Source organism: Scaptodrosophila lebanonensis, unplaced genomic scaffold (genome assembly GCF_003285725.1).
Source record: "Scaptodrosophila lebanonensis strain 11010-0011.00,11010-0021.00 unplaced genomic scaffold, SlebRS2 tig00000197-arrow-arrow-pilon, whole genome shotgun sequence".
In the NCBI taxonomy this organism is placed as follows: domain Eukaryota; kingdom Metazoa; phylum Arthropoda; class Insecta; order Diptera; family Drosophilidae; genus Scaptodrosophila; species Scaptodrosophila lebanonensis.
The window spans coordinates 402,696-428,176 of NW_022060610.1; the positions used below are offsets into that span (position 1 = coordinate 402,696).

The 25,481-nt window shown below is 39.2% G+C and overlaps 2 protein-coding genes across 5 annotated transcripts in view; both read right to left on the minus strand.

Annotated features, from left to right (window-relative positions):
• The window catches only part of LOC115629994 (tetratricopeptide repeat protein 21B-like), a 214,550-nt gene extending 191,060 nt beyond the window's left edge, over nucleotides 1–23,490 (minus strand). For all 4 annotated transcript variants that reach the window (XM_030526620.1, XM_030526623.1, XM_030526622.1 and 1 more), the window contains exon 1: nucleotides 21,345–23,490. In XM_030526620.1, the coding sequence (XP_030382480.1) occupies nucleotides 21,345–23,471 (2,127 nt within the window). In that variant the 5' untranslated portion in view covers nucleotides 23,472–23,490. The remainder of the gene's footprint in view (nucleotides 1–21,344) is intronic.
• LOC115629997 (protein NATD1) lies at nucleotides 23,467–24,431 on the minus strand. The gene is made up of 2 exons (XM_030526625.1): nucleotides 24,076–24,431; nucleotides 23,467–23,623 (listed from the first exon to the last, which is right to left on the minus strand). Exons 1-2 carry the CDS (start codon nucleotides 24,241–24,243, stop codon nucleotides 23,510–23,512), a joined length of 282 nt encoding a protein of 93 aa, XP_030382485.1. The 5' UTR covers nucleotides 24,244–24,431; the 3' UTR covers nucleotides 23,467–23,509.
• Nucleotides 24,432–25,481: the final 1,050 nt, after the last annotated feature.

Consider the following 25,481-nt stretch of genomic DNA (forward strand, 5'->3'; position numbering starts at 1 on the left):
TAGAGCACCAACATAGACTCAGAAAATTAAAAGAATAGTCGTAGATGAATATAATACTATGTTGATATCGGAAAAAGTAAAAGCCATCGCCAATTATATTAAAAACCACAAGCCGAGTTGTAATGAAACTCTATAGAAATTTAAAAAACCACACGAATTGTTTTGCTTTTAACATGGTTGACGCTTATTTTTAGTATTGATTGAAAACGCTACAGTCGAGCAATCCCGACAGTGAAATACCCTGTACCCAGACGAACTTCCGTCACTGAGTTATATGAGCCCATAGCAGTAGCAAAAAGTGGAAGAAGAAGAGCGAACTTGTTGCTGCAGTTTGTGGGGGTTATACTGGCGAGAATTTGTTTCGCTAATAACTTTTCTTAGAATTGACCGAATTGAATAAAACAACAGTAGATAATTATATATAAATTATGTGTGCAAAGTTTGGTTTAGGTAGCATTTGAAATGTGGACGCTATTGACGAAATTCTGTAGCGGGGGAAGGGGAGGAAAATTAAAAAATAAACTTGTCCTTTCTCGGACCTAGGAGAATCTGGATGCAAACTTTGATTATTCTATCTTTTATAGTTTCTGAGATCCTTGCGTTCATCCAGACGGACAGACGGACGGACATGTCGAGATCGATTTCTCTCATCATGCTGATTCAGAATATATATACTTTATGGGGTCGGAGATGCTTCCTTCTTCGTGTTACATACTTTGCACAAACCTAATATACCCTTTTTACCCTACGGGTACAGACTCATAGAATCGTATGGGAAGTAGGAGTGGGCGTGGTCCAATACACCCAATTTTTTTTTTTATTAATTTCTAATAACGTCAGTATTAAATGTGCCAATTTTAAAGACGATACCTTCCTTTTCGGAGTTTATGCCAAAAAAAAAACGGCATTTCGGACCATAGTGCATTGGGTAGTCCAAAACGGACCACTCCATTGGGTAGTCCACTGGTTATAAGTTTACCAGTCCGATGTTGGCGAGAAGGGGACATTTGTCCGCTTCCTATGACATCGTGTGTAAAAACGAAGGGACACATGGCATAAGTGCGATGCGGACTGGTATATTCACCGATTTTCGATCGGTATGCCGTACTGCTGGGCATGCATAGTATGCATATGGATGTGTGTACATATATTGCACTATATGTATGCCTTAGCTCTCGGAACGTACATACCAAAGAAATGTGCTATTTGGTAATTGGTTTAGTGTCGGATGAGGAAAGCATATTGTAAATTAACCTGTAATTGTAAGCAAAAATACTTAGCCCAGCCAAGATGGGCCAGACCTGTGAGTTCGAATGCCAAAAAAGGTACAATCAATCAAAACCTTTTTTTTGTCTTCCATGACTCATTTTTTCACCTCCCACAAACCTAATATGTACATATGTGTGTATAATCTTGTGCATTTCATGTACAGAATGTCTCTATATACTTACATATGTAAAAAAGTTTGCCCTGACTGACTGACTGATAGATTGGTGATCAACGAACAGCCCAAACGGTAAAAGCTAGGAAGCTGAAATTTGGGCTCAAGAAAAGATTTTTGAACATTCGAGCTCCAAAGGGGGGAAAACAAGCTCTAAAGTTTGTTTGAAAAATCCACATTTGTCAACCGATCGACTAAAAACATGGTTTCTAAAATCAATAAAAGAATACAAATCAAACTTCATACTCAGTTAAATTGGTCTTGGAGCTTGAATTATTGGGGTTTTAATATTTCTTCACTTTTTTTCAATTTTGATTTCGATTTCAAATTTGGTATCCGAATATGTAATTGTAACAATATCTACAAATTGGCATTCAACGATTTTCCAAATATATAAATATGTTTTTCACTTTACAAATGCAGCAACAATAAATAACAAAGAGAGAGCATGAGAAGTATCAATGGCACTATCGATACTACCGAAAACTTTTTACAGCTGACTTAAGCTTTCAATTAATTTCTGTTTGCTAATGTTTTTCTAACCCACAATCCCATTTTATTTTAATACAAATTTTGATTCGTTCTAATTGATTTCAATAAACTATAAAATGTTATTAATTAGGTCTTCTTCTTATTGCTTTCGAACTTCGATGGAGCTTTCGATAGTATCGATGGATTCAACTATCGATAGTTTTGATGGTCTAGCACGAGTGCCTTGTTCCACATTCTGATTTCGTGCGTGAGTGAATAAGGCACGAAAAGACACAAAAGTGAATATACAATGTTGAAAAAAGAAAGGGATTTGGTAAGAAAGCGCAAATCTAAACAAATAAAAAAGCTAAAGTCGGGTTTCCCGACTTTGAAATACTCTGTACAGGGTGCGCCATCTTTTATGTCGGTATGTAAATATTGAATAACTTTGTCATTAATGAACCGATTGACTTGAGTAGACCAGTGTTGAAAAACTAGTCTGAAGAAATTGTACACAACCAAATTAAATAAAAATATCTCATACATGAAAATCGGTTGTTTATTTTCAAAGATATTCGCAATTAGTGATCTCCCATAACTCCCGTAATTTTTGGAATTTCGAACTAAAATTTTGCAAATACCCAGTTAGGGATTATGTGTCCGTATGCCAAGTTTCATTCCAATAGACCGATTTAACAAGAAGTTATAGCCATAAATATATTTGCTGCCCAAGCGCTGCCCGCAGCTGTTGTTGATGTTGGTGCTCTGGTTGACTGCAAACATGCTTACACTGACACGAATAGACGCGCATAGAGATACATACATTCACATAGACGCAATTGCTATGTAAATGTGCGAGAGAGGTAAAATCGATCAAAATTAGGTTTTCAATTTTCTTAATTTGTATAATTATTCTAAACATATGTACAGAGTATTTCATAGTCGGGAAGCCCGACTTTAGCTTTTTCACTTGTTTGTTTCACTTGGAACTACAGGCCATCGAAACATTGGAAAAAACACACATTAAAAACGCCCAAAAACTATACAAAGAGTGTTACCACTCTATGTATCCAACCCATCCACATCACTTTCAAGACACATTACCACTCCACACAAATCTCGCCAGCCAGTATCATACGCCGACACCGTCATTTCACCAACCGCCATCGCCTCCACTGCGACAGCAATGCCCAATGCCAGAGTACACTCAAATTGAATGATGGGCCCCAAAGTCCAAAGAAAATAGAAAACGCGAATATACGCGAGGATATAAATTTGACAAATAAAATGGGTTTTATTTCAAAGTAGCACAGTCAACTGCTCGCGCTGCCATTCTGTTGCTTCGGCATCTCGCCATTTCCGCCGCGTTTTTGAATTCATATTACGGTATGCGGAATATGTTGATGATTGCTGGGCAACGACCTGCATCTCGTGCCGAAAGTACTGACCATATCTTTTAGTCGCAGGCTACGTGGCCTGCCGCCGATGAACTACCTGTAGTACGCGTCGGCTGATTATGTGCCAGCGGTATGCCCGTGCTGTTTAAAACTCTGCGTATCTTATGCTGCGACTGCAACCAGTGCAGCGGGCCTCCCATCGGTGTCGTCGAGGTATCGTTGTATCGCTATATGTGGCTGAAACGTAATAAATTCTATTATGTCTGCAGGCTTACGTGGACGTTATTCTTCAGCTAGGAGCGCCTGCTTTGATTGCACCGGCGCTTGACCGCTGGCCTGGCTGTGCTGGCGTCGCCGCTATGGCAGCCGCTGCGGACGGCGTTGCCTCCGCTGTTGTCGGCACCTGTTATTGGGGCTGCCGGCGTCCCCACTATTGCCTTCATCAACGTTGTTGCAGCTGCTGTTGATGTCGCCACCGCTGCTGACGTTGACGCCGCTGCAGCCGCTACTCTCATGTCGCTGTTGTTTACGCGTCATCGCACACGGCGCTTCACTGAGGGCTCGCCGCGGTTGGCACTTCGCTGCGGTTGTCATTTTTGACGCCGTTGCTACCGCTGCTATTGCTCTGCCGTTTTTGCCGCCGTGGGCATAGGCGCGCTCTTCGTTTCACCGCTGTCGCATGCATTTAACGCCTTCCGATCTCGCACATGTGCCGTTCTACCTCTACAGCCCGCTACTGGTCGCATGCGTAGTATGACGTCCCACGCTTCCTCCGCTGGCCTGGAGTGCATCTTGCCCGCTACCAGCTACTGCTGGGCGTTGTAGCGCCTGCACAACCGGCACTGGCGCACATACTTTGCGACATCGCGATATAGGCCTGGCCAGTGACATTGGTCTGCGACGCTCGCACATGTTTGACGCACTCCCATATGGCCGTCTCCATGATGACACAATCTCCTCCCCCAGGACGTGTGCGCTGCGTCGATACAGTCGGCCATTCTGCATAGCGTAGTTGGAATATTTGCCGGGGCTCTTCAACACTGCTGCAGTCAGTCGCTGCAACCATTTGCAAACCAATGCTGCCTCCTGATCCACGTGGACTCGACCGGCCACCTCACGTGTCTGCTGCTCGTCCTCGTCCCGCAGTTCCAGTGTCTGGCCACCCACGATCAGTGCACCGCTGGCTCTATGGATATAATCCAGCCCCAGTGTGAGCTCATCGGTGCACCTAGGGAGTGACAGCAGCGGCAGCACCACACGGCTATCGCCGCCATCGTCTCTTAACGGACCGTCTTTTGTGTCCCATTAGCCATCGACACAATCACGCCCACGGAATGCACATTTCCTCCGTCCGCCGCCCGCAAGCCCTGTGCCAACACCGGGCTCACGAAGCTACGTGTCGTTCCTTTGTCTACGACCGCATCTACTAGCAAACCGCCGCAGTCCACTTGTAGCGCTTTGGTACTAGTTTGAACTTGCCAGCGTGGGCGTTTCCCGCTATGCGTCGGCAGCATTCGTTCGCTCGCACGCCCAGCCGGCCGCAGTCCCAACAATAGAGCCGTTGGGCATTTGGACAAGCATCCACTCCGTGTCCTCCCATTCCGCAACGCCTATAAATAACCTCCACCTGTTTGCCTTTGGGGTCTCTGCTTGGGCGCCACTTGTAACGATGCTACTCTGCCGCGGGTATACTCGCCGGCCAGAGTGTGCTGAAAAGTGCAAACAGTAAAGGGCGCGGTTTCCAAAATATATGTACGTTAATTAATAATCATGGCCTTTCATTCCACGTCCATTCCTGAACGCCTCCAGACTCCGACTAACCTAAAACTAAACTCAAGCCACGTTTCTTACTTACACTACTACAATACATATTGTAGTAGTAAGCACCCTTATGTAAATACTGTAGTAGTAAGCACCCTTATGTTAATACTGTAGTAGTAAGCACCCTTATGTAAATACTGTAGTAGTGAGTACTTTTATGTAAATACTATACGATGATTTAACTAACCATATATTATATGTTAAGTCTTGTGTAAATACGTCGTTAGGAACGTATCGTATCGTTATTGCTTAAATGTTCCATCTCTAGTTTTTATGTAAATATGTACACACTGGAATAGTAACAAGAAGAACTGAAATAAAAATGGCAGTCAGTCGTTTTCAGGGATGTAAGTCGAAGGGAAAACATCGATGTTGATGTACATCGATGTCTCGTTATAAAAAATCGATGCATGGTCGATGCATCGCAAAAAAACATCGATGCATCGATGTTTTAAAAAATTAACTTTCCATAGAAAAAAAGCTATTATTAGGGAGCTAATCAGCAGAGAAGCTTGAAATAAAAAGTGTTTATATATCAAAAGAGACTGTCATAGCATTTTACTTAATGTTGTTAATCAAAATAGTACTCGTAATATTGACTTTTGATGAACTTGTATGGCTTACTTAAAAAAACTTATTATAACAGTTTTTAAAATAACGACGCGTTGCAGCTACACCTCTTAGGCATATTAAGTGTGACATTACATACGAAAAAAAGAAGATCAAATACTTAACAACCTAAAATTTATATTATAAAATACACATTTTAACGAAAACATCAAATAATTTATGATATAAATATACATACCATTTTCGGTAAACCACACAAAGAAATGTGACCGTCAAACAAAACATGAATAATGTTCGATGTTTGGACAAACATCGATGGATCGACGATGCATCGTTAGCAAAAAAACATCGGAAAACATCGATGCATCGTGGTAAAAACATCGTCGATGCTCGATACATCGATGTTTTTTTACATCCCTAGTAGGGATGCTCATGTAGAAAATACATCGATGTTTTTTTCGATTTGATGCATCGACATCTTGCATCGATGTATTACGATATATCAACGAAAAACATCGATGTTTTCGATATATCGCATTTGATCTAAATATTATGATCAATACAAAAAACGTACTTTTGCATTAAGAAATATTAAGAATATAGAGATTTATTGTTGTATTTCCCACTGTTTATTAGGAAAATGTTGCAAAAAGAGAAGTTTGTTGACACGCTTGGCTTGCAAACAGCTAAAATTAGAACCATTTGTGATATTCAAACTAAAATTAATTTATTTTGACTTTACCCTTTTTTTACACAGTTTGCACTTAACAGATTTATCGCTAACTTTGTCGTAATAATTTCATACGACACTTTTGTTGTTTGGTGCCATGATAAAATATTTCGGTATACAATTAATTAAATCAGAATTGGCTTAAAGTAAAAGCACTTCCAAAGAAGAAAAAGCGAATAATTGCGTCACATGTATATTTACAGCATTCAATAGACATGATACGTTTTGCTTTGTCTCCATTTGAACGGGCTTTGACTGTTCAATTAGTTTTCTTTAATTCTTTAATTAAGTCAGAAATAAAACTCGCCTTTCGATGCATCGGCTCAAATACATCGATGTATGATTCGATATTAACCTATTCAATATATCGTAAAATGTCGATATATCGAAAGCAAACATCGATGTTTCATTGAACATCGATGTATATCGCGTATCCCTAATCCCTAGTCGTTTTGCGGTTGTCAAGAAAGTTGGTCTACAAATTCAGAAGTGGTCTTGTATTCACGCCTTACCCAAAAAAAATTGCATAAAATAGTGGTTGCAAATGTCATATATTGACCCTAAAGACTATACACTCAAAGAACTTAAATTGTGGTGCCGACAAATAGGCATTTCAACCACCGGCACTAAAGCAACTATATCATAGCGACTAGAAGCTGTTCCAACAGCAGCAAGAGGAAAGTGCCCAACTGACGCAGTTATTATAAACTGTGTTAACAAAGAAAACATGAGCGACGATCAGCAAATTGTCAGCAAAAGTGAACTTTTAAATGTTCACGGGGACGCTGGCGACAAAGTGCCGGCAGACACATTTACAGCTAGCGGCGTTCAGCAAAAGTACGCAGAATTAACTGTAAGTGGCAGCGAAAAACAAAATGTGTACAACGACGACGAAAAAGCAAAGGTTGAAAACGACGGCGATAAAGTAGAGATGAAGAGCAACGAAGAGGATACAAAGGCACAAGAACAAGTGGAAGTCGCCGCAACTGGCGAAGTTTCCGTTGCGTTTAAAAATGATGCTAAGTCAAAGGTAGAAACGATGGGACGTGAAACGCTCAAGATTGACAAGGTAGAAACGACAAACCAATCGATGAACAAAGAGGCGGCAACTGTCAGACCAGACCATCAAAGCGAAATATTTGCACTGCAACAAGTGCAAATATTAAAACAACAACAACAAATACCACCTGAAATTACTATTGAAAACATTGAAGGAAGACGCTATTTTGGTTTAAATAAAAGTGAATTAAAAGCTTATGGAAAAGTATCTTGTTATTTTCAAATATTCAATAAAAGCGTTAAAATTGATTTGGTGGTTGTTAGTAATGAGTCGATGGGATATCCTATTGTCCTACAGGCGCTTCTAGTAAACTTATACCAAAATATAAAGGTCCCTACAAAATAGCAAAAGTTCTAGAAAATGACAGGTATTACGTAGAATATGTCGAAAATGTTCAACAGTCACATAGGCCATATCAAGGCATTTGGGCAGTGCACAATATAAAGGCGTGGCTAAAAACAAAGAAACCACAACTTAATATTTGCTGCGAAGGTGAAGCTAAGCTACTTGATATAGATAAACTTGTTACAGAAAGTCAAAGCAGTAAAAACGTGTCACAAAAAACTAAATCCGAAAAAGTAAATTTAGAAAAAATTGTAAATGATAATGTAAGTCCAAGAAATTATACAATAGTTGATGAGCCAAAAGAAAACAAAAACGAAAATGTAAAGAAAACATGAAATGTTTTAAGAGTTAAGCCAAAATTAGCTAAAAGTTTTATGAAGAAAAAACCCAATACGTTTATACGCAACATAGTCACAAGAAGTATGTCGGCTAGGCTCAGGAGATCCTAAAAGTCAGGACGGCCGAGCTGTAGTAGTAAGCACCCTTATGTAAATACTGAAGTAGTAAGCACCCTTATGTTAATACTGTAGTAGTAAGCACCCTTATGTAAATACTGTAGTAGTGAGTACTTTTATGTAAATACTATACGATGATTTAACTAACCATATATTATATGTTGTCTTGTGTAAATACGTCGTTAGGAACGTATCGTGTCGTTATTGCTTAAATGTTCCATCTCTAGTTTTTATGTAAATATGTACACACTGGAATAGTAACAAGAAGAACTGAAATAAAAATGGCAGTCAGTCGTTTTGCGGTTGCCAAGAAAGTTGGTCTACAATATAAAGTTATATACTAAACTTATAGACTAGGCTTAAAAAACATCCACACCTTATGCGCCTACAGCCATCTCGCTCGTAGCGCGTCGTTACACACTTATAAACTAAACTTATAATTACTACTCGTGACGCCGCGTTCCATATCACCAAGCCGTGCGTCGTTACACGTACCGCCTCCTTAGTGGATCCGAGTGTACCCGGTAGGCGGGGATTGCCACCAGAGCCACCATCGGGAGCCCCCCTCTCGCGCCATTCGCCCAGCCGATAGAGGTCCGTGGGCTCACAAATCCTTTCCAGGACGAACATTGGCTGGACGGCCAGGCTACTGGGACCCTTGTCCCAAACCAGGTATACCGGCCAAAAGAGGCATTACTTGCAGCGGTCGGCCGTTCGCTCGGGCGCGCAGCTCCCGTTGCTGTCGCTCACGCCGTTGTTGATCGTGCTGTTGCTGCTCCTGCTCCCGCCGCCCACGCTGCCGTTGTTCCAGCTGCTCGCGTTGCGCCCGCTGTCGGCTCTCACGCTTACGACACCCTCCGCGGAATCCTCGGCGTCTGCGTCGGTTGCCCGCTGGGGCCGCTGCCGTTGCTGGTGCCGCTGCCGTTGCTGGTGCCGCTGCCGACGACGCTGTTTGGGCCGCTGTCTGAATGCGGTTCCGGTGGTCGCAAACGAACTCGATTTGCGCATGGCGCAATGCCAGCTCCTTTTAACTTTTCCGTACATCTTCCCACCAAATGACACAACAAAATAACAGCTCACGTTCCGCGGTTTGCGCGTGCTACCCATGCTCAAACGGCCAGCTGCTGGTGTTGCCATTCTATCGTATGTTATCGATGGCCCCCGTCGCTCTGGTAACTCGACATTTCCGCCACGCATGTTTACATTTAATGTTTCTTTCAATTGTTAAAAATTGTGTCAATCTCGCGTTGGAAATAACTAACTGTTCTGCCAGCTGTGGTCCCTCTACAGTGCGCGTTGGTTATCCGGCCGTTTGGCACTTGGCGCGCATCTCAGGTTGCGTTGAGGCGTGCATGTAACTGAAATGTACCAAATTTTCTTTATGCTTTAGGCTTACGTGGACCTTATTTCCAGCTAGGGCACCCGCCTCGCTAGTGTCGGCGTCCGACCGCTGGTCTGGTTGTGCTGGTGCTGGCTGCTGCCATGGTTCCTTCTGGCAGCGCTTTTGTCGCCACCACTGCTTCTGCTATTACCGTCGCTGCCGATGGCGCAGCTGCCGCGTCGCCCTATGCTCAACTGCTGGGGCTGCTGTGTGGCTGCTGTTGTGGTGATCGTTGCGCCTGGTGTTGTGACTGCTGAAAAATTGCCAGTGGCATGGCCATGGTGCCCATCAGAGAACTGAAACAAGTATGTTCGACCACCCTTCCTGAAAATCTTATCATTACTTGGCTGCAAACGAGCTCAAACGAGTTGAGTACTTTCAGCATTTTTCTTATGATCAAACTTGCATGAGTCATCGTTCTATTTTTACGAACGAGCACCGGACTTGATTGGTTTGCTTTCAAACAGTTCAGACTCGGTCACTTCGAGTATTCTGTTGGGCAGGTTATGGGTATGATTGGTTTGCTTCCAAACAGTTCAGACTCGGTCACTTCGTTTAAGATGACTGGGTCCTGATCGAAACAAACCAGACTTTGCAGAATGAGTGTTTGATCGGACGAGTATAGTGCCGTTATAGCTCGAGTATTGTTTGGATATTACACGAGTTATACTCGGGTATTACCCGATTAATATAAATTAAAATAGCATAACTTTTTTTAAATTTAAATAAAAAGGAAGGTATTTCTTTTCGCTAATAGTTTTGTTGGCTTCTTTAATTTATATGCATTTACATACTTGTATACGAAGATACTATTAAAGTAATAGTCGAAAAAACAATAGAAAATACAAGTGCACCCGCCGATATCAGAGGTCATTTCGGTCATGTGGGTTGAGTTTTTGCAGTGTTGATTCGAACTGAGTGTTCGTTGACGGCTCGTTCGCAACCAATCATAGATTGTCACTATACCCAAAAGAAATAATCATACCGAGTATGGGTAAATACTCGAGTATGACCGAACATGTAGTACTCGTTGCAGTTCTCTGGTGCCCACACCAGCGCAGCCGCCGCTGTTGCGAATGGGGACCAGCTCTGCCCACTTACTGAATTTTTCCACCAGGACCAGGAGATACGTATTGGCTCGTTTGGACCGCAGCAACGGTCCCACAAAATCGGCGCATACAACGTCCTACGCTGCCTCCGCTGGTTTGAAGTGCATCTTGCCCGCCGTCAGATGTTGCTGGGCTTTGTAGCGTTGGCACAGCAGGCACTGGCGCACATACTTTGCGACGTCGCGATACAGGTCAGGCTAGTTGTATCGGTCTGCGACACGTACACAGGTTCGTCGTACTCCCATATGACCCGCCGTGGCGGGTTCGTAGCATTCTGCCAACACCTTCCGTCGTAGAGGTGCGGCATCGTAACGCTAAGTGGTCGGTCACGACGGTAAAATGGTTGCCCTCCAGATAGTGTCAGCTTTCGGATTCCCCAAACATTTGCTAGGCCCTCCTTTTCCGTGGCGCTGTAGTTTACCTCGGCTTTCTGCAGTTTCCTACTGGCGTAGGAAACCACGTGCTCCTGACCGCCTACATTTTGCGTCAGAACCGCGCCCAGGCCATACTCGCTAGCGTCAGTCTGTAGGCAGAAACATTGCGTGAAATCAGGGCACGCTAACACGGAAGCCTCCATCAGCTGCCTATGGTACGAAGCGTCGGTACCACGAGGCCATCCGGATGTACTGTGGCAGTTGTTTCAAATTCGATGGTGGCTTTAATTCGGGGATGGCTGCCACCTTCTCCGGATCCGTTTGGATGCCCTCCTCCGGCACCAGATGCCCCAGGTATCGTATGGACTTACGAAAGAATTCGATTCGCCGATGACGCTGTCGAACGCCCTCTGGAATGTCGCGAGAGCCGAGTGGAGGCATCATCACCTGCCACTGGAACAGGCCACTTCCGGGCACCCTGAAAGCTGTGTACCGCTGGCTCTCGCGCTCCATTGGAGTACCCATTCCGCAAGTCGATGCTGCTTATGAACTTGACCTGGCGCAGCAGATCCAAGATGTGCTGGATCCGCGGAATTTGGTAGTCGATGCACATTCTCCAGGAGCCCGTCTTCTTGCGCACGAGCACGATGGGGGCGCTGTCGACTTCCTGGTTAATCATCGCCTGCATCGCGGGATTCCGCGAGTAATACCACTGCCTAATGGGCAGCTCGTCTTTCATCCGGACTGTGTGTATCGCTGCCGACGAAACTACTGAGACGCTCTCAAAGCTCGCCAGTTCCACCACAAGAAATGTGGCTCTGTCTGGGTCTGCGATTCCGTGAGGTGGGCAGCTAGTTGTACCGCTGTGTGAGCAGCGGCAATACCACACGACTGTCGCCTACCGTTATTGCCGCCATTTCATTACAAGAAACACATATACACTCCAATTAAAACATTCCTAAGCCCTTAAACTATAGCCTTTATTTGAAAAATTTATCCCAAAGGAAATCAGGACGAGTTTCTTCCAAAGTAAAATTCAACATTATGTGCTCCTGCTTGTATATCTGAACAAATCCTTTTCCCTTGTTCAACTTCTTAACGTTTTCCATAACCTATCTTTTCTCTCTTTGATTACCGGAGACTTCAACAGTTGGCATTCTTTGTTGGGTTCACCATCTAGTAATAAAAAAGGCAACATCATATTTAAATTTCTTAGTCTTTAGACTTTCCTATCTGAATCACACAATTTAACAACAACGATTCTCCAATAATAACACCAAAATTTATCACTGACAAAGATGAAAGAAGCAACAAGCAACAATATTAACAAAGAGTCGCCCAATCTAAATAAAATTATCAGAGAAAGATCAAAATAGCTAAACGTAAAATATGGCATAACATCAGAACCTTCTGCGGACTTAAGCCGCGTCATAAATTCCATTGCAGATCGGAATTCCCGAATCTCAATAACTGATGATCGCTTGAAGGAACTATGTTTTCATCGGTCTAACGCTTCTAACAAATCAAACTTCTCCGACAGCTTTCGCTACCACAAACATCATCTTAACATAAATACTTACCACTATTCCCCTACTGCGTCATCTGAAAACCTCGAAATGCCCATTACCCTTATCGAACTTAATTTGGCACTTGCCAAATTAAAAGGAAAATCAGCAGGCTTGGACCGAATCCCTTACCCAATGTTAAAAAACCTACATCCTTCAGTTAAGACAGTTAAATCCACTTCAACTGCATATTTAATACCCACATTCCCCAAAATAAGGTAAAATAGTCCCATTAAACAAACCATATTCCGTCAAAACCAGCCTCAATTCCTACCGCCCCATTTACAAAAAGGAAATCAATATCAGATAGTCTACTAGCATTAGACTACTTGATATCATCATCTCTTTCAACTAAAAACCACATCTCCATCACTGGATATCACAAAAGCATTCGATAAAGTTGGGCTATATGCCAATACCCAGTTTTTCTCAACTCAACCTCTGCATTATGGCATTTCTCAAGGAGTTGTACCACCTCTTTAATAACAAGTAATAAAGCTAAAGTCGGGTGGCCGGACTTTAAAATACTCTGTACATATATATGCTAACAATAATTATAGAAGATACAAAAATTAAGAAAATGAAAAAAAAAATTGGATCTATTTTACCTCTCGGTATTCGAACTCACGTAAAGGGTGTATAATTGCACATATACAAAGCAATTGCGTCTATGTGAGTGTATGAATGCCTATACGCATTTATTCGTGTCTGTGTATACATGTTTGCAGTCAACCAAACAGCAACATCAACAACAGCCGCGGGCAGCGCTTGAGCAGCAAATATATTTATGGCTATAACTTCTTGTTAAATCGGTCTATCATAGTGAAACGGACATACATACAAGGGCATACGGACACATAATAACTAACTGGAGGTATTTGTAGTTAGAAATTCCAAGAATTACGGGAGTTACGATTTGCGGGGGAGAGGGGGGAGGGAGGGAAATTCCAAAATACACATTTTCTGCGTATTCACATAAGGCATCTTGGACTATAATTTGGTGTCCCTAGGTCCTCCGAGATATAGGCGATTATCGGGAAAACCCCCATAAGGGGGAAGTGGGGGGGGGGGGGGAATCAAACAAAATAAAACAAACTCGTAGAGCGTACACACATAAGGTTCTTTGGGCAAAATTTGGTGTCTCTATCTCTTATAGTCTCTGAGATTCAGGTGTTCATACGGACGGACGGACAGACAGACAGACAGGACTAGATCGACTCGCCTTGTCACGCTGATCAAGATTATATATATTTTGTGGGGTCTGCCACGCCTTCTTCTGCCTGTTACATTTTTCAGCTCCCGCAAACCTAATATACTCTTGTACATTTCATGTACAGAGTATAAAAATCATTGATGACATACGCACGCAAATGGACAACAGTATGGTAACCTTCTTAGCCCTCTTTGACTATTCTAAAGCATTTGACACCGTAAATCATACCATACTATGTACTAAATTAAAAAGACTATATAATTTATCTGACAGCAATAAACTTAGTCCAGTCGTATCTGTACAATTGCCACCAGGCAGTTGTCACTTCGGATAGTTTTTCGTCTTTTTTGTTAATTAAACGCGGAGTCCCTCAGGGATCTGTGCTAGGCCCATTCCTGTTTTCCATCTATGTCAATGACCTTCCATGTTGTGTGTCAAACTGAAGTACATATGCATGCAGATGATGTCCAAATGTACTTTAAGTAGAATTAATGAATGTGTTAGTGTGCCTGTAATGACGATCTTTGGGAGATACATAGATGGGCGAGTATAAATGGATTGGAAGTAAACCGGAAAGAGTCAATATGCTTAGTAATATACAAAAAGAAAGTAAACACACTTAATTTAGAGAAACTGCGGCTAAATAACGAGCCCATCGAATACGTAAAGAGGGTAACCAACTAAGGGATAACCAAGAACGAAACATTATATTGGAATGACCATGTAAATAAAACAGTTGGAAACTTTATATTTCGTATTTCCTTGCAGGAGCTCCTAGGAGCTTGACCTAATTGCTAAGACTTACTTGACACCCTCATTATGGTATTGAAATCTTTGCGAACTGTGATGCTGTAAGCCTGGATAAAATCAAAGTAGCCTTTAATAGTATAGCACGATTCATTTTTGACAACCTAAAACGGCGTACTCCAACAAGATATACAATCTGACACTCCACTTCTGGTTAAAACTGAGAGCTTTAATTCTCTTGCACAGAATTTTAACACGCAAAGAACCAAGTTATTTATATGAAACAAGTAGACAAGCTAAAGTCGTGTGTCCCGACTTTGAAATACTCTGTGCATATGTGCCTGCGTGTGCCTGTGCAAATCAGTAACAACAACAACAGGTGCGGGCATTGCTTATGTATGTATGTATATGTATATGTATATATGAATATATGGCTATAACTTTCTGTTAAATCGGCCTACAATTATAAAACTTAGCATACGGGCTCAAAATCTAAACTAATCTCAAATTTTCTGAATTTCAACGAAAAATTCCAAAATAATGCCGTTTGAAATTATAAGAGAATTAAATACAGCCAAACTAATTAAAACAATATTGCTCTCCAAAGACTCTTTTGTTCAACACTTAATAAAAATAATTAAGAAAAATATACCAAAAATTTCATCATCTTTGTATCGATCACTTCAAATTTCTCGTGAGCTTACCAAACCCATCTGAATCTCTAAAGTCAAGGTCCCCCCCTTGGCAAGAAAAAACAAACACTGACACCACATTGTATGAGGCATTAAAATCATCGACTTCACAAACACAATACCATCAAATGTTCCACAATATCAAAGAATCATTACCTTTACCTCCTTTACATATACTGATGGTTCCAAATAAGAGACTCCACCTCTTTTGGAATTTACTACAACAACATAATCAAACCTTTTTTACTTCCACATTACACGTCGATATTTTCAGCTGAACTAATAGCTATTATTTAAACTGCAACTTCTTACCCGAACCCGGTCGCTATATGCACCGATTCTCTTTCTGCTTTAGAAGCAATCAAAAACCCTTTAAATCTATTATACTGCCCCCTACAAGCCAGACAGTTACTTTCATCACACGTATACTATTAATTTGGGTCCAGGCCATTGCAATATCAAAGGCAATGAAAAAGCCGATGCTGTAGCTAAATCGGCAGTGAAATACCTTCTAATTTTTCAAAATAATTTCCACATTCCATTATTAGGCCTATTAGAATTCCACAAAATCTTCATTAATGCACCCATCAACTGTTGTATATAAAACTAATTCATTATAATAAATTATATTATTTTTAAGTTAAGCTTAAGGCCACGTCGCTATAGCTAAGACCACCATAGCTTATCTGTAATTTTAATTACCTTTAAGCTGTTTATAAATAAATAAATAAAAAATATTAGTAACAAGTTTATTTATTTGCAAATGATCTATTAAATATTAAATTAGGTACCACTATGCAAACGCAGACAAATCAGCTAGATGAAGCTATAGTGATGAAACGGATCGCGCACATTTCGGCTTGAAATATATACACAAAGCATACCAACATAAAAATGTCACACATTACACATATGTATGTACATATGCCTGCCTGCCACTAACGAGTGCTCGGCTTCTGCAGCCCGGCTCGTACGTTAGTCTGCTGCTGTCGGCAGCGACCCACATTACCCACGGGCTCGGCCGGCAGCGACCCACTAATACCCGCGGCAGAATTTCTTACAGGTAGCAGCAGGTAGTGAGCACATTTTATAAACTCTTGTATCAATGCACAGCACAAATAGGAAGCGTTAAGAAGCCCAAATTAGGACACAAGTTTGCTTTGAGTGAGTGGGAGCACTAAGAAGTGGTTTTAGAAAATTATAAATCCGATTAACTTTAAACTTGGTGTATTTACTCTGAGAAACATAAACTGCGTAGTTTTTTTGTAACTTTTCATTAAAAAGTAGAAGAAATAATTATTATAATGAAAGTACAGTCGACTTTCGTTAATTGAAATCTGCGATAATTCGAACCTCTCTATAATTCAATGTTACCACGAGTTCCTTACAAAATCTCTTTATATTTCGAACTAAATCAATACATTTTTATGCACTTGGTAATTCGAACGAAAAAATCATTGCTATATAACAGAACGACGCGTTAATTCGAACTCATCGGCGTCTAACACTCGACAATTCACAGTTGCATAGAGAAAGAGGCGGAAAGATTGTATGTAAGTACATTTTGCGACAAAACTTGTATCAACGTACAGGTGCTAGCCCCGCCCGTCGCGCCGCACTTCATACCAGCAAGCAAACTTCTACGCATCTAACTGTACACTAACCTTACTGTTACTCTTTTGAAATTGTTATAGAATAGCAGTTAATAAATAATAATTGATCAACACTTAATAATTCGAATTTTATTTATTTTCTCTCACAAATTTCGAAGCATTTGATATTTCAAACACTCGATAATTCATAATATTTTAAGAGTGCCTTGAGTTCCGTATTAACGAGAGTTGGCTGTACATACATATGTACACATAAATAAATAAATAATAATGTCGAAAACATACAGTTCTCATTCATAAGTGCAACTCGTCTGAAATTCCTCAGCACGCTGCTCGCGTGCTCGAGTTATTCCCGAAAAGCAAAACTGAGCCTGTCCCGCGCGGGATATTTAATTTTGATTCTAAAATCGGAATGTCCCTACAAAATCGGGACGTCTGGTAACGCTGATATGTACATACATACATATGTACTTTTTTTTTGATGCAGGCAGTATCTATCCTCATATGCATGTACATATGTACATATCTATATGTACATATATGTAAGTGTATGTATTCAATAGTACAGTTCAACACTTATCCATATGCGGTTTTTGAATATATATATGAATGTTGTGAGTGTAAGAGGCGTGTTTCTGCTTTTGTAAATCACAAGAATACATTCACGGAATAAGGTTAATGCCTCCCAGAATTCTTCAGAAGACATTTGTAGCGTTGTTAGCTGACGCAACCGTTTAACACAAACGGTAAATCGCTTGTAAATATGCGATCAGCTGCGATGCTAGAGATGCATGTGTCGGCTTTTTTCGGTCCGTCACAGCACGATCAACTAATTGGCTGTAAAAAAAACACGAATCCGTATGCACGGTGAATGGATACACAAAATATTCTTTGTAAATGGAATAAAAGTCGATGTAATTACATACATTACATGTAATTTACATACATATATTTTACTATTTCGCAAAATATTAATTTATGTGTCTAACATTAACATTGTGTAACACAACGTTTTAAAGTAGACTTTGTGCACGAACACGCACGAAATTGGAATATGAAACACGGCACTCGTGTTCACGCAGTGCAGCGATGTGCCACGAACAATATAAAGCACCGACTTTGCCCATCTCCGTTTGCGTCTGTGAGTGGGTCACTGTGTAAGTGTGATTATGTGATGTCCCCAACTGTTTGATATTGCAAAATATCTATATTTCGAAAATCATTGAATGCCAAATTGTAGATATACATAGTTATGTTGATTACGGATACCAAATTTGAAATCGATCGGACAACATTTATAACACAAACTTTTCATTTGAAAAAAATGAAGAAATATTAAAACCCCAATATTTTAACCTCCAAGACCAATTTAAAACAAGAAAGGAATGCTAAAGTCGATCAGGCTCAACTCTTAAATACCCTGTATCAACCCCCAAAAAAATGTATTAAAAAATTTAATTAATTAAATTAAATATAAAATATTCCATACATGCATACATACATTTACATTAACATCAGAATCGTGCGTGTTTGTGTACTTGTACATACATATGTATGTATGTGTGCATTACATAATTATGTCAAAGCAGTAACAAATACACCTGCGGACAGAGCTTGGGTCCGGGTATATGGCTATAATTTTCTTTCTAATCAACATATCAAAATAAAACTTGTTATACGGATATAAATTCACTAACTGGATATGTCAGATGAAGTTTGTAGATTTTTCATACATCCAATTTTCCAAATCTAGTGGGCACCTACACTATGAAAGGATACTTGAGTCCAAATTTCAGCTTCCTAGCTTTTACCGTTTGGGCTGTGCGTTGATCACCAATCAGTCAGTCATTCAGGACAAACCGTTTTATATATATAGATAGTATGTATGTGGGTATGTGCAATGAACGAACAGCCCAAATGGTAAGCGTTAAAAAGCTGTCAAAGTGTAGGTGAGCACCAAGAAGTGGTTTAAGAAAATTAGAAATCCGAGAAACTTTAAACTTGAAATTTGCATTTACTCTGAGAAAGAATACAAGATAAACTGCGTTGTTTTTTTGTAACTTTTCAATAAAGAGTAGAAGATATAATTATGATATATGTACTTATGTGTGTATGTTCATTTAAATGTTGACCAAATAACTTTGCCAAATTGTACAGCTTTTAATTCTAGAAATTACTTGCCTTGATTTACATACATGTGTATGTACGTATAAACATGCATAGTATTTATTGTACTTTATGTCCTAGCTCTAGAAATTTTAGAGTGTCGAAAGAGACATAAATAAATAAACTTATAATTGTAAGCACAAATACGGAGCCCAGCACAGACGGGCAAGACCAGCTAGTAAAAATATATACATGTGCATACATACATCGCGTTTTGGGTGTAGTATGAATCTATAAAATGTAGTCTATGGTATTGTATTATATTTTTTTTTATGAAATTATAAGTTAAATATTTAATATTCTCTACAAATATTATATTTCTATATATGTTATCTATACTAATATTATAAAGAGGAAAGATTTGATTGTTTGTTTGTTTGAATTGAAAACGCTCCGAATCTACTGGACCGATTTAGTGGATTCCTTCGCTGTTGGAAAGCTACACTATTAACGGTTAAAATGGGCTATATTATATTTGCAAAAAAGAATGGAATCCTTACTGAAACCAAAGGTGTAAAAAAATTACCTTAAAAAACTCCTGAATAGCATGCTGTTAGTTTATAAACATTCTCGAAACATTGATAAATATTAAAGCAATATTATTCAAAAGCCCCCAGCCAAATAAAAGATTACAAATCGATCGACACCGTAATTAATATTAAAGACATTTAAATTCACTAAGCCCTTCTGGACTGCCGCACATGAATTAACGGTAAAATTCGGAATTGCAATCATTCTTTTGAGAAATTAATGCCTGCCAATCATGTGCAATGGGACGAGGCTGCTTATTAAGGAATTGCAGAACAATTTAAGTGTAGCACCTATTATCAAGGGCCCAGCAACTGGTCAACTAGCTCATATAACGAGGATACCGATGATGCCATTTGATCATTTATATGGCTTCAATTTCTGGTAGTCCCATGGCCAAGCCTTCGAATTAGTAGGGATCGACATACGAAAGCAATGTTTTACTGTATGTTGACCTATCACGGGTCGGAGCTCCTGAAAACCAATTTATTTTGCTACCACAAAATAAAACATGAACCTAATAAAGAATAACACAAAAAATCTAAAAACGAACAAAAAATCATTAAAATAATATGTTGGGTGTAGTATGAATCTATAAAATGTAGTCTATGGTATTGTATTATATTTTTTTTTATGAAATTATAAGTTAAATATTTAATATTCTCTACAAATATTATATTTCTATATATGTTATCTATACTAATATTATAAAGAGGAAAGATTTGATTGTTTGTTTGTTTGAATTGAAAACGCTCCGAATCTACTGGACCGATTTAGTGGATTCCTTCGCTGTTGGAAAGCTACACTATTAACGGTTAAAATGGGCTATATTATATTTGCAAAAAAGAATGGAATCCTTACTGAAACCAAAGGTGTAAAAAAATTACCTTAAAAAACTCCTGAATAGCATGCTGTTAGTTTATAAACATTCTCGAAACATTGATAAATATTAAAGCAATATTATTCAAAAGCCCCCAGCCAAATAAAAGATTACAAATCGATCGACACCGTAATTAATATTAAAGACATTTAAATTCACTAAGCCCTTCTGGACTGCCGCACATGAATTAACGGTAAAATTCGGAATTGCAATCATTCTTTTGAGAAATTAATGCCTGCCAATCATGTGCAATGGGACGAGGCTGCTTATTAAGGAATTGCAGAACAATTTAAGTGTAGCACCTATTATCAAGGGCCCAGCAACTGGTCAACTAGCTCATATAACGAGGATACCGATGATGCCATTTGATCATTTATATGGCTTCAATTTCTGGTAGTCCCAAGGCCAAGCCTTCGAATTAGTAGGGATCGACATACGAAAGCAATGTTTTACTGTATGTTGACCTATCACGGGTCGGAGCTCCTGAAAACCAATTTATTTTGCTACCACAAAATAAAACATGAACCTAATAAAGAATAACACAAAAAATCTAAAAACGAACAAAAAATCATTAAAATAATATCCAAAAATAAATTTGACTCCTTAGTAACTCATAGCAAAAAGAATACACCCTTCTTAAGTGTGTGTGTGTCATAAAATGTATAATTTTTAAAATTTTTGTAAAAATATCAGTGCGATTCAGGGGCAGGACGCTAGTGTACATATACTTATGAATATGTATTCAATTGTTTGACAAAATTATGTAGGGACAATGTCCAAACTTACCTGAAGGAAGTACGGATGGGACGGTTTAATCGCAGATAGTAAGCTTATAGCTTTCGAAACATTATATTTTTGAAGCATTATATCAGCGTGTACAATAATAAGACGACCTTCCTCTGCAGTCCCGCTAAACTCGTCCATTGCAGTCTGTAAAAGGCGTTCGCTTTCATAAACGGATTGAGCGTCGCCAATATCTCGTAAAGTGTAAATTAGCTCCAGGTACAACGTCATCTTATCAGATTTAGTAAATGTATTTTCATTAAATGTCTGACATTGTGGATTGTGTTCGCCATATTGTTCAATAGGCCGATCTCCAATCAATTGCATAGCGTTTAAAAAACTTTGATGTGCCTCAGAAAGTTGGTGGTGTCGTTGTATGATACCAAGCAGCAAATGGTACATTGGGCGCTCCCTGACTGCAAAATTGTGAGATAATGCCAATTCTAAGGAGTGCAGTGCTTCCGGCATTTGGTTTTCCTGGACAAATACTTCAGCTAACAGAAGTCGCGCATCGGTATACATTTCGTTTATATGAAGTATGTTTTTCAGGCGCCATATAGCATTTGTAAATTCCCCGCAGAAGAACTCGATTTTTGCGATCATATATAGAGCTTGCATATGTCCAGGGAAAACATGTGTAATGATTTCTAGAATGCTACGACAATGCTTCAAAGTAATATTCAATGTTTCATGGTGGCTTAACTCAAAACATAAATCGGTTTTCGTTTTAAGTGAAATCGGAATAGGGCGGTGACGCAGCAACTCAACAGTTAACTCAAGCAGAAAATCCGGATTCAATAGATTTATGTAATTGACCCCAACGAGTGAAGCCTGTAGAACTTGAACGTGCCGCTCAAAAGCCTGTATTAATAGCTGCACCGATGTTTCCTGGCCCTGTCCAGGCAACAAAGCGGACATATACAAAATAATCGGAACCTTTTCATTTCCACATAAGTCGTTAAGAAATGCCAGCTGCTGTTTTATATACTGTATATCCTTGTCATCCCTTTGGGCTTTTATTTTACATAGCGTCATTCCGCAAACTGCGTTAAAATTGCTTCCATTAATGTTACTTGCTGCACGAAATGCAGCTTCTGCACCAGTTAGGTTATTCTGCAGTAATCTTTGATAACCCAGTTCGGTAAGAATATCTAAGTTGCCTGGACTTATTTCATTTATTTTATCGACATAGCGCAATGTGATCTGAAGTATATCAGCATTTCTCGAGCATATTTTAGAAAATAGTCGACATATTTGAAGGATTAGCGAGTGGTTGCCACTTTCTATGCGTTCTACAGCAGTTAGTAATTGTTGAAGGGTGGATACCGCTGGCTTGAAATTACTCTCACGTCCAATCAAAATAATGCACTTAACTCGTAGGGCGGCGATATTGTTTGGATCTAAGTTAATAACACGCATTGACGTTTCCATTGCATGATCCCAGTGTCTAGCAGCTAGATGTGTTTCCATTTTCTCAATGAGCGGTATGTTTAGTTCGGGGTACCGAACCGAAATCTTATTTAGAGTCAAAACGGCTTCCTCAAAATTACCACGCGTTTGATAGAAGCGAACTAGTGCTAAAGAAGCATCAATATTTTTTCCATCGCTGTGAGTAATGCAAGATTCTAATATTTGTTGCATATTTCCAGTCATAGGCTGAATTGATGATAAGTCACACCAGGCCTTCAACACTACTGCCAAGTCAAAATTTGCGTCTATTTTAGTAGCTTTATCAGCATATTTACGAGCAAGATCTATTTCGCTCCTAAGATATAAAAATAATGCAGCATAATAATATGACGTAGGATTTGTTGAATTTCTGGCGTCATTAAGCCGGCGTTCTTGAATTAGTAGAGCGTCCTGATCTACAATGCGGCAACACTTGTGTGCATAGATAAGAGCCATTGTTGCTGCCAATTCAAAGTCTGGTTCATTTCTAAGAGGGCTTAGTTCTCGAATGCCTTCCTGTAGATATGTATTACCCAAGACAAGAGCCATGCCATTAAAGAATCTGAATTTAGATTGCATTGGATACTTTGCCAAACCGTCCAACGCGACTTTTTGCATAGAATAATAAAAGCGAGACCTCCCATAATATAGCACCAGACTGCTAAAGTAATTATCATTCATGGCGTCAACGTTTGGTGGCTCAATTTAAATTGAGACGATTAACGTAACATATATTTCGCGTAGTGTGGTTCGTATTTGAAAATATAGTTCTCAACGAATGTACACTTGATTATTAGGAACAGATTATTGCTCAGTGCAAAATCCAGTGCCGCCTAGAACGAAAATGTTTATAAAATTTACATATGTATGTTTTGTAATATTAAATGCGATAAAAAACCCGAAACATGCGAAGGTACATATTACCAAACATTTACTAAAACTCTTTTGTATGAACATACGTGCATATGTATGTATAGAAACCTTCAAATATTAAATCATAGCAACGCCAATGCATAGCAACAATACTGTTGTGGTTTCCCAAATTGTAAGTGCTTAAATATACATACATATGTACATACACAAATGTAAAGTACTTGTTCGAATAGTTATAAAATGCATGAGCACATGTATGTATGTACATACATATGTATGTATGTACATACATATGCATGTATGTATGTACATACATATGCATGTATGTATGTACATACATATGTATATACTTGAATATATAAACGTCGACTGCTTCGGAGTAAGGGCTAAGCAAAAGAAACAATACAGAAACCTTAGCTAGAATCCTTCCGATCCCGCGTCCACTAAGCTCTTCCGGAACAACCGTATGCAAGATTGTCATGACTCCATTGTTTACTCTGTAGCTTAAGGTCGCAGTTACTCCATTAATTTCCGCAAAAAATCGGCGTCTATCTTGTTGAATTACAATGACCCTACTCATATATCTAGATTGCGTTTTGAAAAGATTTTGAGAAAACTTCAACAGCTTTTGTGGAGAGACATCGCCAGCGGCACTTCCTGACAAATATCGCTCACAAAAGAAAGGCAGACTACAGCGTAAGTGACGGCCAAACCATAAACTATAGATATGTTTTTGAAAGATGTTTTTTATTGTTTGAGATATTGGAAACATATTTCCTGCAGTGCAAAAGTAAAATATATTATATGTATGTACATAATTGTAAATATAAATTTTAATACTTATACTTCAATTAGGCATTTCTCCAATGAGCAAGCAGTGAAGCGATAAATAGAGATGAGCAATATTTTTGTATATGTATACCTGTTACTTAGTCACAGTGACAATAAAGTATTCATGTAACAGAATGACAACCCTCGTAACACGTATAAGTGCCTCACTTTTTATATTACACCTAATTCTGTTTTTACACGGTAGATTGGTTCCAGAAAAAGTCGTGTAAAAAAAACCGTATAAAAAAAGACGTTGATCATTTTTTATTTTGAATCGTGCCTAATGGTATAAAGTCGTTTAACCATATATAAAATTTTTTTTTTCAAACCGTGTTAAAACCATGTAGAAACAGAATAAGGTGCATTCGCATTAACGAAAAAAAGACCTTTTTAAATAAACACCCCAAAGTATTTGCAGAAGATTTTAAAGCTCCCTAAAGCTTTTAATAGCACTTTTTTAATCTAAACAAGCAATGATTTTTCCACTACGTCCGTGTTATGCGTTTTGTAGATAATTAGCGAATAAAACTAACTGCATCCAAAAAAAATTGGCAAAACCCATCAATAATAAGTATTAAGCACATTAAAATTTCTGCCTGTGCCAACACTTTATTGATTATTTAATTATTAATTATGGTGTAGTTTGTTTTGTTGGTAAGAGTAAATTTATTAAATCGATACCATTCATAATTATTTTCTTCAAAGATATTATTATTAACTATCAAAACAGAGTTTCATGTTGGCAAATATGTACATAAAAATTGTATATAAAAATTGTGCGTTGTAGCAGTCAAATAGTGATAGGTGCCTTGATGCACTCTAGACGCTCCAAGTAAGCTATTGTTGAAGCTTGTTTTTGGGAAACACATGAATATCTATATATGTGTGTATGTATGTATGTATGCATATAAAACCGTTTGTCCTGACTGACTGATTGGTGATCAACGCATAGCCCAAACGGTAAAAGCTAGGAAGCTGAAACTTGGA

Coding starts and splice junctions, on each gene's coding strand:
- LOC115629997 (XM_030526625.1), bottom strand. CDS start 24,243: ATGAGTAGGGTCATTGTAATTCAACAAGATAGACGCCGATTTTTTGCG. Junction 23,624..24,075: donor TCGGAAGGATTCTAGCTAAG/GTTTCTGTATTG, acceptor TTTTCGTTCTAG/GCGGCACTGGATTTTGCACT.